The sequence below is a fragment of the Scylla paramamosain genome, chromosome 7 (assembly GCF_035594125.1).
Source record: "Scylla paramamosain isolate STU-SP2022 chromosome 7, ASM3559412v1, whole genome shotgun sequence".
In the NCBI taxonomy this organism is placed as follows: domain Eukaryota; kingdom Metazoa; phylum Arthropoda; class Malacostraca; order Decapoda; family Portunidae; genus Scylla; species Scylla paramamosain.
Genome location: NC_087157.1, coordinates 29,188,406 through 29,200,414, shown reverse-complemented (window position 1 = coordinate 29,200,414; position 12,009 = coordinate 29,188,406). Strand labels below are relative to the sequence as shown.

Here is a 12,009-nt window from a genome sequence, read left to right as displayed (position 1 = left end):
AGAGGCTGTTGTCGGGGAGCGAACCCCTGGCGCGACACTCACTCATCACCGGAGTCCCTCGCCTAGATTGCCCTATCAGTACATGTGACCTTAGAAAACATTTGTGATACAAGAACAAAACAAGAGAATACAGTGCCATATTCTGAAGCACTTCAGTACGCACCTCCACCACTACTTTTAATAGGCTCTATCTGAAGTGACGCGGGTTTTTATCTTTTTATTTATTTATTTTTTGTTAATTATTATTATTTTTATTTTTTATTAGATTACAGACCGGAGAAATACTCTTGAGAATCCGGGTGTTTATCTCAAAGACCCTTAAAAACAGTCGTGGTGAGAGAGCGAAGTGTTTCAGAATGCAGCCCTAGATGCCATGGCCAGCTCATTGAGGAACGTCAACTGAGTGCATCAGAATAGATAGTCGGCTGAAGTGGCTTCAGACCACCAGCCTTGCCTCACCTCTCCTGATGGCAGGAAGATGCTGCTACAGGCCGTATTCTGGTCAATGTAGTGCAGGTTGATCTTGGTATTCGTACTGACGTGGAACCAAATGTTGTCTATCTCGATATCCATAAACTCCCGCATCTCGGAAGGCTGGACCTGTAGAGGGGCTAGCGCGTGGTATGGTGAAGCAAGAAGCATGTTTACTATCACTGTTATATTATATTTATTATCGGGTGAAGCTTAAATCATATCAACAGTTTTATAACCACGATAATTTACCCCTACTTCTTATCAGGTGAAGCTTAATCATATCAACAATTTTATAACCACGATAATTTACCTCAATTTTCTTTCAAAATCACGTTGCTGACTTGCCCCACATGAAGTTACTAAAGAGAAGTTATAGCAACAAAGAGTCACTGAACAGTTTCCTCACCGTCACTTCGGGAACTCCGGCCATAAAGTCTTTGGGAACTTCATCTTCCATGCGTGACCTCTTCCCTTCCGCCATTTTGACTCTCTCTCTCTCTCTCTCTCTCTCTTGCAATATGCGATTTGTAGTATACAAAAATAAAATAAAATAAAATAAAATAAGATAATAGTAACAATGATGATGATAATGATGATGATGATAATAATAATAATAATAATAATAATAATAATAATAATAATAATAATAATAATAATAATAGCTTATCTCCGCATATTTTTCAGTGATACAGAATTATTCCTGAAGATGGTAATTTACAACAACCAGTGTAAATGCGTATCTGGAGACAATGCATGATTATTGCAAAAAGTAACAATTCAAAATTAAACAAAATATTACTCATCCCATAGAACATTTCATGCTTTACGTCGGCATATACAAGTAGTAATCAATTAATATACACTTATCCCCCAGCTATAGCGGGTTTTGCTAACGCGGTTTAAAGCTATCACGGGAACAATAAAAAACACATTAAATGGGCTAACGCGAATCCTAGTGGAGCTATCGCGGCCCATGAGTCGTTATACTGTATGTCCAGGATGTTCACGTGACAGCTACGTCATATTTCTTGGCCAGATTCGCTTGCTAATTGGCTGAATTTGACTGACATATTAGGCCGTGATTGGCTTGCACACTCCCGCTTCCTTATCCAGCCACTCTCCCGCTCCCCCATCCCTCTAGTCCCTCCCGCCACAGTTGACTGAGTGGCACGTGCCGTGGTGAATCTCAAGGTCACGCGTGTGTATCTCGGGACAATGGCCTCTACTCCCCCTCCTGGCCACCCAGGGAGATCGCTACCACCCAACCCGACCCAGCGAAAGGCAACAGCGGCGCCTGGGAAAGAAATCAAGAAGAGGAAGAACCTTACATATGCTGTGAAATATGAGATAGTGAAATTGATCGAGAGTGGACAAAGTAAAAGTTCAGTGGGCGCTAAGTTCGGCATCAGCGAGTCTACAGTGAGAGGTATTTACCTTAAGAAGGACCACATTAAGGCACATATGAACCTCACTAGTGATAGTGCTGGACATAATGCTGTGCGAAGCTCAAATCATGTCCTCCTCAAGACTGATCTATAAATCATGGTGAGATGAGGGAAAAAAAAAGGTGCCAATATATTGAATTGTGTTGCTACTCTGGCGGGCCACGAACAATTTTTTTTTTTCCTATGTATTCTTAACAATGGCTATCGCGTTTTTAGCTATCACGGCGATGTTAAGGGACCAATTTCTCGCGATAGCTGGGGGTTGAGTGTAATTAAATTATATATATATATATATATATATATATATATATATATATATATATATATATATATATATATATATATATATATATATATATATAATTAAAATAATTATGCATATTCAAACAATAAAACCAGTTGAACTCAACCGTACCTATCTTGTATGATATTATAATACAAAATTAGTATTTACTGCTGCTGAAAATAGTTATATAAAACTTCATGTTTACATTTTAAGGTTTGAATTTAGCATCTACTGCTACAGCATAAAAATATTTTCTGGCCAATTTGCAAGAATTTTTTAGAAAATCTTGCTGGTCGGTGTTCTTGTCAAGCGAATTCCTTTTCGTTCCCGAACATTCTTATTTCCACATTCATGTCGAGTCTTTTGTTTGGGTTGGTGAAACATTGCCCATTGCTGGAAATGAACCCTAGCACGGCAGAGGAAGGGGATTTGATTGCTTTAGTTAGTGCCATACTTAGGAAGCCATGGCACTTGCAGAAGTATTGGAACTTTTCACTTCTGTCTAGTCCTGTGGTTCTTAACCTTGTAGGAGGTACTGAACTCCGCAAGTTTCATACGTGCATTCACCGAACCCTTTGTAGTTGGAAAAATAAAATAATGCACAAAATTAACCATGCGCACACATCTCCGCCGAACCCCTGAGACTAACTCACCGAACCCGGAGGATTCGATCGAACCCAGGTTAAGAACCATTGACCTAGTCCATTACATGATCACAAGAACTGAACCAAATATCTCAGGCTTATAAGTTACCCTCTATTTGGAAGTTGGATAACCATTAAACCAGTAGAGTCAGTAGGGTCAGTAGAGGTAACTCCAAATAGGTGACTCCTGGCCTTGTCTTTGCAGCACAGTGCGGCAATATGGGCGTAAAGGGGCTATGGGATATGGTGTCACCCACGGGGGAGGTGATGTGTCTGGCAGACCTCGCAGGGCAGGCAGTGGCCGTGGACCTCGCGGGCTGGCTGGTGGACACTCAGAGCCTGCAGCTCGGCCATGTGATGACACGTCCACACCTCAGGTTCGTTATGTTCTTTGCAAGGTGTGTGTGTGTGTGTGTGTGTGTGGCATTTTTTGATCGCATGATTATTTTTGTAAATGTTGAAATCTGCATTAAAAAAATATTTACTTTTCTTTGTATACGTAGATATGAAATCTTGCAATGTTCATGATATTTTTTGGCCACGTAAGTAGTTTTGTAGTTGTTTCGAAGTAACTTTAAGAAGTTAATGTATAATAATGGTATACTTTTATATAACTATCTACATTAAGTAGTTTGTAGTCAATTAACCTATTTATCTATCTATCTATGTGTGTGTGTGTGTGTGTGTGTGTGTGTGTGTGTGTCCTACAGCTTTGAGGTACCTTAAGTCATCTTTGGTAGATTACAAAGAAAAAGAGAACTATCATGCTCTCCTTTGGAACATCATGAAAACACTGAGAAATTAATCTGAAGGCAGGATACATTGGCAATTTGAGATCATGAGTGAAGAGTGAACCCTGCTAAAAAACTTAAGCTAAATGCCTCTGACACATTACTTAAATAATCAAGCTGAAAGTGACCACCATGGCCTATAGAGATTTTGGCTGGCTTTGACTTTCCTGTCACTGCACAACTAAGGAGTCAATCAGAAGGTAACAATAACCTAATAAACCTAATTTGATATATACACCAAGCTGGATGACTCTCACTCCAGGAACCTGTTCTTCCGGACGGTGGCGTGCCTGCAGGCTGGAGTGGTGCCTGTGATGGTGCTGGAGGGTGATGCACCAAGCCTCAAGTGGAACACCATCAGCAGCCGTAATCAGAGGAACTTTGGTCAGCCCCATGGTGGTCGTGGTGTCAGTGGTGTCTCCTCCATTACCACAACAGCAAAAACAGGAAAAAGGAGTCATTTCAATGCCATCTTGAAAAAAGTAAGTTGAGAACACACCGAATTCTTGACTGTTCAAGCCAGGAGCTCATTTTGTGACATAAGTTGCATAAGGCTCAAAAGAAATAAATTTGTAAGATCTTTGTCCTAGATGGAGCATCTTAAAGATTTGGTTCTGTCTCCATTGTACACAAAACAGCATTCTTGTCATCTGAACTATTTTTAATTAAGTTATGATAAAAAAATTGAGGTAATGGCTTCAGCCTCTCTTCTGCTGTGATGTTGCAGTGCACGGAGCTGTTTGACCTGTTAGGCGTGCCGTGGGTGCGTGCTGCAGGGGAAGCTGAGGCCACCTGTGCTGCTCTTAACTACCACAAGGTGAATATTTCATTGAGGCATTGCCATCACCCTCTTGTAACTGTCTGGTTTGTACATACTGTTATTTAAGATTCCCTTTATATATATGTTTATATAAAAACATTCAAAATGCATATATTTTTTAACAATACCTGGTGATTAGCATGCACTTTTTGTACTGTATATAAAGCATCATGTTTCTGTGTACAGGTGGTACAGGGAGTGATATCTCAGGACAGTGACGTTTTCCTCTATGGTGGCAACACTGTCTTCCGCAACTTCTCTGCTAATCAGAAGAAAGTGACAGCAGAGAAGTTCAAGTATGTAATGAGTGAGAAACCTTAGTGTTTCTCAACACAATATATCTTGTCTTGAATAGGGAGACTGTATTGGTTTCCTTGAGCCTCTCAAAGTAATAATTTGTTTTTCTCCTTAGGAATACAATTTAATATAACAATTTGCCTTAACTTGAGTATTTTAATTACTTAAGTTGTTTCTTTATGTAAGTATTTCTTGATTTTAAGATCAAGCAAAGAAAATTATTTATATCCTGACAGTCAAAATGTGCTCTGAAGAACTGCCAGTATAGTAATCTTCATGGTGTGATATTGTTTTCTCAGCAGTTTACCTAAACAGTTTAAGAAAATAAGGTTTGTGCATATCATAATATAAAAAAAGAAAGAAAATAAATAAGTTTGATTAAAATGAAGTGATAATAATTCTTGCAAGTCTGAAGTAAGTATGTGCAATACCAGAAATTAATGCTAAGATAATATCTCATTGATGGAGACAGTCCTCTTAGAGCAGTATAAGGAGCATGTCACTGAGCACTGGTTGTTGCTAATACAAACATGGCATCACACTGTCCCTGTTATCTGGGTTTGCTGTGGTTTCCCAGCTGTCCTGTGAGGTGGTCAGTTGCTGGCCAGTGAAACCCTATCATGGGTATCCCCTTGGGTGGTAGATCTTAGGAACAGGTATCAGATATAGATGGATGCCAGATGATTGACTTGGAGAATCATAACACACTGAACCTTCAAGTAAATGACCAGAAAAGTAATCTTATTAATAATCTACTCCATTAATGGAAATACAAACTTCTTTACAATATGTAGGTACGTAGTTGGTTTATTGAGGAGGATTCACTAGTCCACTCTTGATATTTCAAAAGTTGCTCAATACTTGCATTGCTGACCTGTCTGTAATGCCATGGCATGATGTGGAAACAAATCAGATCAGGACTGGCTGTGAGGTATTGTACTTTATTGCCCATTTGGTTAGGGCTTGCTGTTCTGGCTTGTCAGATCTGGATGACTGGCCTGTGTAGCAGAGGATCTCACTTTCTCTCCAGAATGGACCTCATTGAGGAGTGGTTGCAGATAACCCGAGATGGCATGATACTACTTGCCATAGTGCTGGGGTGTGACTACCTGCCTGGAGGAGTGCACGGGGTGGGGAGAGACACAGCACTCAGATTCTTGAGGATGGCCTACTCTGCTGGGGACAAAGACCCAACACAGAGGTGATTCTTGCATTTGGTGACGTAGGTAATTAGGAAAAATGGAGTGTTCTTGTGTGTGTGTGTGTGTGTGTGTGTGTTGCTGTGCGGTGTTGAAAGGTAACTGTTGTAGGTAGGAAAGATTGGTAATGCTGCACTTGTGTGAAAGGTAAAATAATGCTGGATGAGTCCTTGCAGAGACTAATAAGATTGTGATTTGTGATATAGCTTTAAGATGGTGAAATGATCTGTTCCTTTGTCATCAATATTGTATGTATGTGCAGACACTATTTTCATATATGTATAAAAGTACCATGGTGTGGGTATGGGATATGGAGTACCAGTGTACATGAGTGGTGATTTATGAGTGTTGTTAATCTTATTGAATAATGAGTGTACTGTCATCAGCCTTGCTGAATATTGATGTATGTTAATGTATAGTTTAAAATTGATTTGAAGTTGTATGTTCCATTCATTGTTGTAGATTAGTTGTAAAGTACATTTATTTGTCTAAGTGTTTTTGCAGCACATAATTTATCTAGAAAATGCAGACTCTTCTGTAATAAGGTACAGTCATGGACAGTAGTAGAATAACATGCCACACTCACTTTTAATTTGTTTTGCATTTTTATTGCTTTCTTAAGTCCTCTGACGTACTTAGAAGGTATTAGTTGTCAGATTTTTAAAGGAGATTGTTGGCAAATCAGAGGATTTAAGATTGAGAGAAAATGCAGAATACAGTAGAATTGAATGCTGAATGTTGTTAGACTTCTAGCTATGACTCTGCCAAACTGTTGCATAGAGCTCACCTTTTCTTGGTTCAGACTCAAGCAGTGGGCCATGGAGTGCATCCCAACGCCAACGCCTTCTGAGCTTGCCTCTACAAAGTGGAAGAAGGGGTTAGTTGTGAGTTTCTCAGATGTGATATACTAAGCATAGAGGAATGTTAGAGTTTTGCTCATGTTAATAAGAAGTGATGGTACTATTGGTGTTAAGGAATAGATAGTAAGCCAGCCATTTTTCTCTTCAAAACTGTCTCATCATGTGAGTTAGAAGAGCCAGTGACATGATTTTATGTTTCATACTGGAACATCATCAAATTTTGGATTCCTAACTAACATTGCATTTCTAGTAACATCAACTTCAAAATTTAGTGTACATATTTAATGTAAGAAAAGAAAACAACTCAACATCAGGCATTTAAAGACAGCTGTTAGCCCCTTTAAAGCATATCTTAGCCATCTATGATTATATAGACATCTAGAATAATTTTGGAAATACACACCTAAGAATTTTTCCAATTATAGGAGTGATTATGTCTTGGAGGAGGGACTGAAAAAGAGGCTTGCTGCCACTGAAGGCTTCCCATTCACTGAGCTCCTGTCAGAATTTAAAAACAAGCTTCCTCAGCCCTTGAAGAAAGTGAAATGGTCTCAGCCAGACTTCGAAGGGCTTGTAGTGAGTGGAGTGTGTACTGGGACACATGGATAACAATAAGAAAACTAAATACTACATCAAAGCTCCAATATTTCATGTTTTGTAATATGTATTCTCAACTGCTAATCGTGTAAATAATGACATTAAATGATTCATCAAAATAGTGTCTTCATTATGTAGCAAGATTATTCTGTATTTATATTTGTGTGCACCAAGATTGGGTGTCAGTCTTTGAGGGAAGTCATGGCAGTGGTTGACATCCTGTCATTGCAGCGGTGGTGTGGCAAGATGTTGGACTGGGAGGCCTCCTATGCGTTGCAGAAGGTTTCACCGGTGGTGACTCGGTGGACAGTCACTCAGGGAGCTGTGCCCAGATCACTCCAGGTACAGTCATCAGTACAGGTTGAGTAATCATCATTGTTCACTTCCACTGTGATTTGCATTCTTGCTCAATCTTGAGTCCTCTGATCTGCTCACAATTTGCTTACAAAATATAATGCTATAGATTTTTAGCAGAAGTGACTTGGTTGTGAGGAAAAATGTGGAGTGATGTGTTACTTGACTGCAGTCCACTATGGTATGTACTTAGCTTGCTTTAAGTTCTTAATGAAGAATTATGATGCAGACAAGAATGTATAATCAAGTACTGGAAAGTATCCTTTCTTTAATACATTTAGAAGTTTTCTTATAAACTCTGTTCCCTTGCATCTCATTGGCTGGATAAATTGATTTGATTTTCTTCCATCCCAGATATATGTTTAAATGCTATAAGCAAACAAAATAATTTTTTTATTCATGCAGTAAGTCACAAAACTGTCAGAGCCTATAAGAGAAACTCTCACTCGGAACAAACAAGGCTAGGGATAACACCTGTTTTCCATTATCTCACCATAGCCAGTTAGTGTGGTGAAGCAGTGCGTGAAGCAGGGAGTGGTGTGTCTCAGGCTGCAGTGGAAGGTGGCTGCTTCCTCCCTGCCATCAGGCATCCCAGAACACCTCACCACTGAGGAACCGCTGGAACTGCTACGCTCTTCACTGCCTCACCTGGTGCAGGACTTTGAAGATTCAAAGAAAGGTTCTCAATATTGTTTTCAACTAAGTAATTGGTTTCACTGCATGGATTGCTATCTGTTGTGTAGCTTCTGAACTACTCGTCTCTCAATATGTTTACATAATATCTGAGCATTTAAGTACTTTTTATGAGACTGCCTAAGCTCATGGGTTGTAGTAGGGTGGTCCATAAGATTATCCCTTTCCACTAGAGGCTGACAGGAGTAAGAGTGTGAGTGATGTGTGTATGAATGTATGGTGCTTTGTTTGGCAGCTCTGTGTAGGATTGCAGGCTTGATAGATAGAAATATAAATAAGTAGAAATGCTTTTTAAATCGAGACTGTGTCTTAGCTATTTAGTACAGAAAGATACACTCATGCCATTATTGGTATTTTTGTCCTAGATAGCATGTGGTTATTCCTTTGCCTTGCACAGTTTGACATCAATTCCTTCTACTCTTCATTAATGAGTTGTTTGAAAAAGAGTAATTTTTATATGAAAAGGATGAATGCACCGTACCAAAATGTACAGACCTAAAAACGCACACACACACACACACACACACACACACACACACACACACACACACACACACACACACACACACACACACACACACACACACACACACACACACACACACACACACACACACACACACGCACATAAAGCTCCCTCATTAAAAAAACTTCAGCATGTAAAGCAATATTATTCATGATTGTGTATAGTGATGCTTAGCTATTGTAGTAATCTGAATAATTTTACTCACAGGAAAAAAGAAAACCCAAACTAGGAAGACCAAAGGAACCCTGAAAAGTAAAGCGAACAAGGAGAATATTCCCACACAAATGCACACAATAACAGAATACCTCAAACCAGTCACATCAAACAGTATAGCTGTCATTGAGACCACTGTCACCACCACCACATCCCAAAATATATCAGACAACAAGGTCGAAGATACAAGAAGGAAACACAAGCAAACTTCCCCTGACCACAAGTCCTCAGGAAAACACAGCAGTGAAGGTCTGCACCAACACAGGGAAGACCAGCATAGTAAAGAAGAGGATGATCATGATGAGGAGGAAGAGGATGAAGAGTGTGATGAAAGGGAATTATCTTTAATTATTAATAGGATCATTAACATGAAAATGAATGTAGGGAATGAACAGCATAGTACTCTCCAACCTAAGAAGCTGAGAGAAGTGAATAAGTCAAAGTTTAGGGAAAAATCTCCATTGGTGCAGGATCTGAGTCATACCAGCAGTTGTCATTTAAATGAAATGAGGGAGAAAACGCTAAATGAGAGTGTGGAATACATTAGTGAGGAAAACTCACCTTCACCACAACGACCAAGTTTATTTGACAGAGCATCAAAGAGGCTTTCTAATAAAGGTAACAAACATACAGAAATTTCCCTCAGTAATGTCAAGACAGAGAAAGACCCTTGTTTAGCTGAAAAGATTTTAAATGATAGCTCTGATAAGTGTTTTATTCTAACAGAAAACTCTTCCAACACTTCTATAATAGGAACATATATTGAAAGTGAGATAAATGTGCCTAGATTTCATGAATTAGAGACAAGACCACAGTGTCATGATGTATCCAGAGATATGTTTGAGGACATTTTGACCAAAGATAACACAAATGTGATGGCTGAGGATATTCTGAGTGAGGACACTTTGACTGTGATGTTTGAGGACAACTTGGTTGTGGAGTCTTCCTTGCAAGACTTAGATATTAAACAAGATTTACAAAGATTTGAAGTGACAGGATGCAGTAAGAATATCACTCCGATATGTCTTCTTTCTCAAGACTGTGACCTGAATTTGTCTTCTGTTGAGCCTGATTCTCCAGTACAAGGGTGTGATTCATCATATCTGGTCTGTCAGTCACACCCTTCAGCCTTTGATTATAATTCTGTTCAGGTTGAAAATTGTGATGTAAAAAAAAATTCATGTGAAGTAAAGACCAAAAGGAAACTTCCAGCTGACATTGTTGATTTTGAAAATATTCTTGCTGAAAAACAAAATAGTGAATACTTCTCCCTAGTCTCATTGCCTGTAATTAAAGCCTCTGAGGAGGAAGATTCAGAAGCTGGCAAGTGCTGGTCCTTAGAGAGTCCCAGCTGTGTTGAGGATACTGCCACAACATGTGCCACACAATTACAGTGTTCCACAGTACAACATTCCAGCAAAATAAACAGTCAGAAGGCAACAACACCACAGAAAGATATATCAGGCCATAGTGAGAATGTTTTTGACTATAGTGTGAGTTGTGAGACTTCAACAGTTGCTTCAAGCTGTAAAAAAGAGTCTATTGTTGGAGAAATATCTGGTGCAGAAGCTATTTCTGTATCTAGTCCACAGACAAGTACAAAGACAAACTTTTGTGAAAGTAAAGAGAACTGTAATGCTGCTAAGTTTAATCTTAACAGTAGGAAGGAGGGAAATGTGAATGAAAAGGAAAACCTGTCAGTCAAACAAACAATTGAGAACCACACTGAGGAACAATCTGGACAAGATGGCAGCAAAGTGCGGGCCTGTGACCCATTCTGCTCTCCAGAAATAGTCACACTCACTCTGGCACAGAGACTCAAGTTAAAGTGTACAAATAAGCAATACAGGAAACTGATTGATGACCTCTCATGATGCTTTGGTTGACATGTTCTCCAATGGTCCCTTTCTTTGTATCAATATTTCCTTTAAGATTGTTAAGGAAAGATATGAAAAGAACAATTTTTGTGGCTACTTAAGATAGAGAGAGAGAGAAAAAAAACATTGTCACTTGAAGAGAGCTGGATGCATCATATAAATATAAGTTTCCAAAGAACTTTGTTTTGGAAAGAAGGTAATTGATTTTAAGTGCTGTAAATATATAAAATGGCTATTCTTGGAATAGTTTTATATAAAAATTCAAATATTAAATATTTTCATTATCTGAGTTGAGATTTCTCTTAGAGGGTGGCAGCCAGATCATGATGACTTGCCTCATTTCATGTAGGAATTAAAGTATTTCAATACTCATAATTCATGAAGTGAAAAGGAATTAAAGTATACAGGTTAGTTGAGATCACATTTTATGATAGGTGGCCAACAAACATATGTCTGTGTGTCATGCACACAGGAATGTTAAGAAAGCATGGTAATGGTTATTTCCATGTCATTCGAGTAGTCATTAGATCTTTAAAATAAATCTCTTGCAGGTTTGTATGTGTGGAAATGTTTATATTTTATCTCTATCACAAAATCTACATCATTATTAAGATGTTTTTACTCATATGTAATTTCAAGACTGCTACTGTCTCAAGAGTATGTGGTCCATTTCTAAATATCACAGATATTTTGTGGAATAATATAGAAAGATGGTCCCATGAACACTATGGGAGCATGTCACTGTGTTGCAAGGAAGGACACTAATGGGTGCCTACCTGGGAAATATATCACAAATGACTCATATTTTTATATAAAAGTTCACCATTCTTCTCCTGTTGACATTTCTCATATTCATATGGGGTCGCATAAAGGGTCACCATTACTACAAAAAAAAAATAAATAAATAAATAAAAAATAAAAAATAAAAGCAGT

At 38.6% G+C, this 12,009-nt stretch overlaps 2 protein-coding genes across 8 annotated transcripts in view; one reads left to right on the top strand and one right to left on the bottom strand.

The window, feature by feature from the left end:
• The window catches only part of LOC135102307 (TATA box-binding protein-like 1), an 18,906-nt gene extending 17,882 nt beyond the window's left edge, over positions 1-1,024 (bottom strand). For 2 of the 5 annotated variants that reach the window (XM_064007329.1, XM_064007328.1), the window contains exons 1-2: positions 881-1,004; positions 460-600 (exon numbers count right to left, since the gene is read on the bottom strand). In XM_064007329.1, coding sequence (XP_063863399.1) covers positions 460-600; positions 881-955 — 216 coding nt within the window. In that variant the 5' untranslated portion in view covers positions 956-1,004. Of the gene's footprint in view, positions 1-459; positions 612-784 lie in introns of all 5 variants that reach the window. The other 3 variants (XM_064007330.1, XM_064007332.1, XM_064007333.1) reach the window with 3 other exon arrangements.
• Positions 1-12,009, top strand: part of LOC135102303 (uncharacterized) — a 19,811-nt gene extending 7,802 nt beyond the window's left edge. Inside the window, exons 1-11 of one of the 3 annotated variants that reach the window (XM_064007319.1) lie at positions 1,318-1,900; positions 3,055-3,226; positions 3,903-4,122; positions 4,368-4,457; positions 4,647-4,756; positions 5,788-5,958; positions 6,759-6,833; positions 7,242-7,392; positions 7,645-7,755; positions 8,266-8,446; positions 9,194-12,009. In XM_064007319.1, the coding sequence (XP_063863389.1) occupies positions 1,690-1,900; positions 3,055-3,226; positions 3,903-4,122; positions 4,368-4,457; positions 4,647-4,756; positions 5,788-5,958; positions 6,759-6,833; positions 7,242-7,392; positions 7,645-7,755; positions 8,266-8,446; positions 9,194-11,073 (3,372 nt within the window). In that variant the 5' untranslated portion in view covers positions 1,318-1,689 and the 3' untranslated portion in view covers positions 11,074-12,009. Of the gene's footprint in view, positions 1-1,317; positions 1,901-2,471; positions 2,887-3,054; positions 3,227-3,902; positions 4,123-4,367; positions 4,458-4,646; positions 4,757-5,787; positions 5,959-6,758; positions 6,834-7,241; positions 7,393-7,644; positions 7,756-8,265; positions 8,447-9,193 lie in introns of those variants that run through there. The other 2 variants (XM_064007321.1, XM_064007320.1) reach the window with 2 other exon arrangements.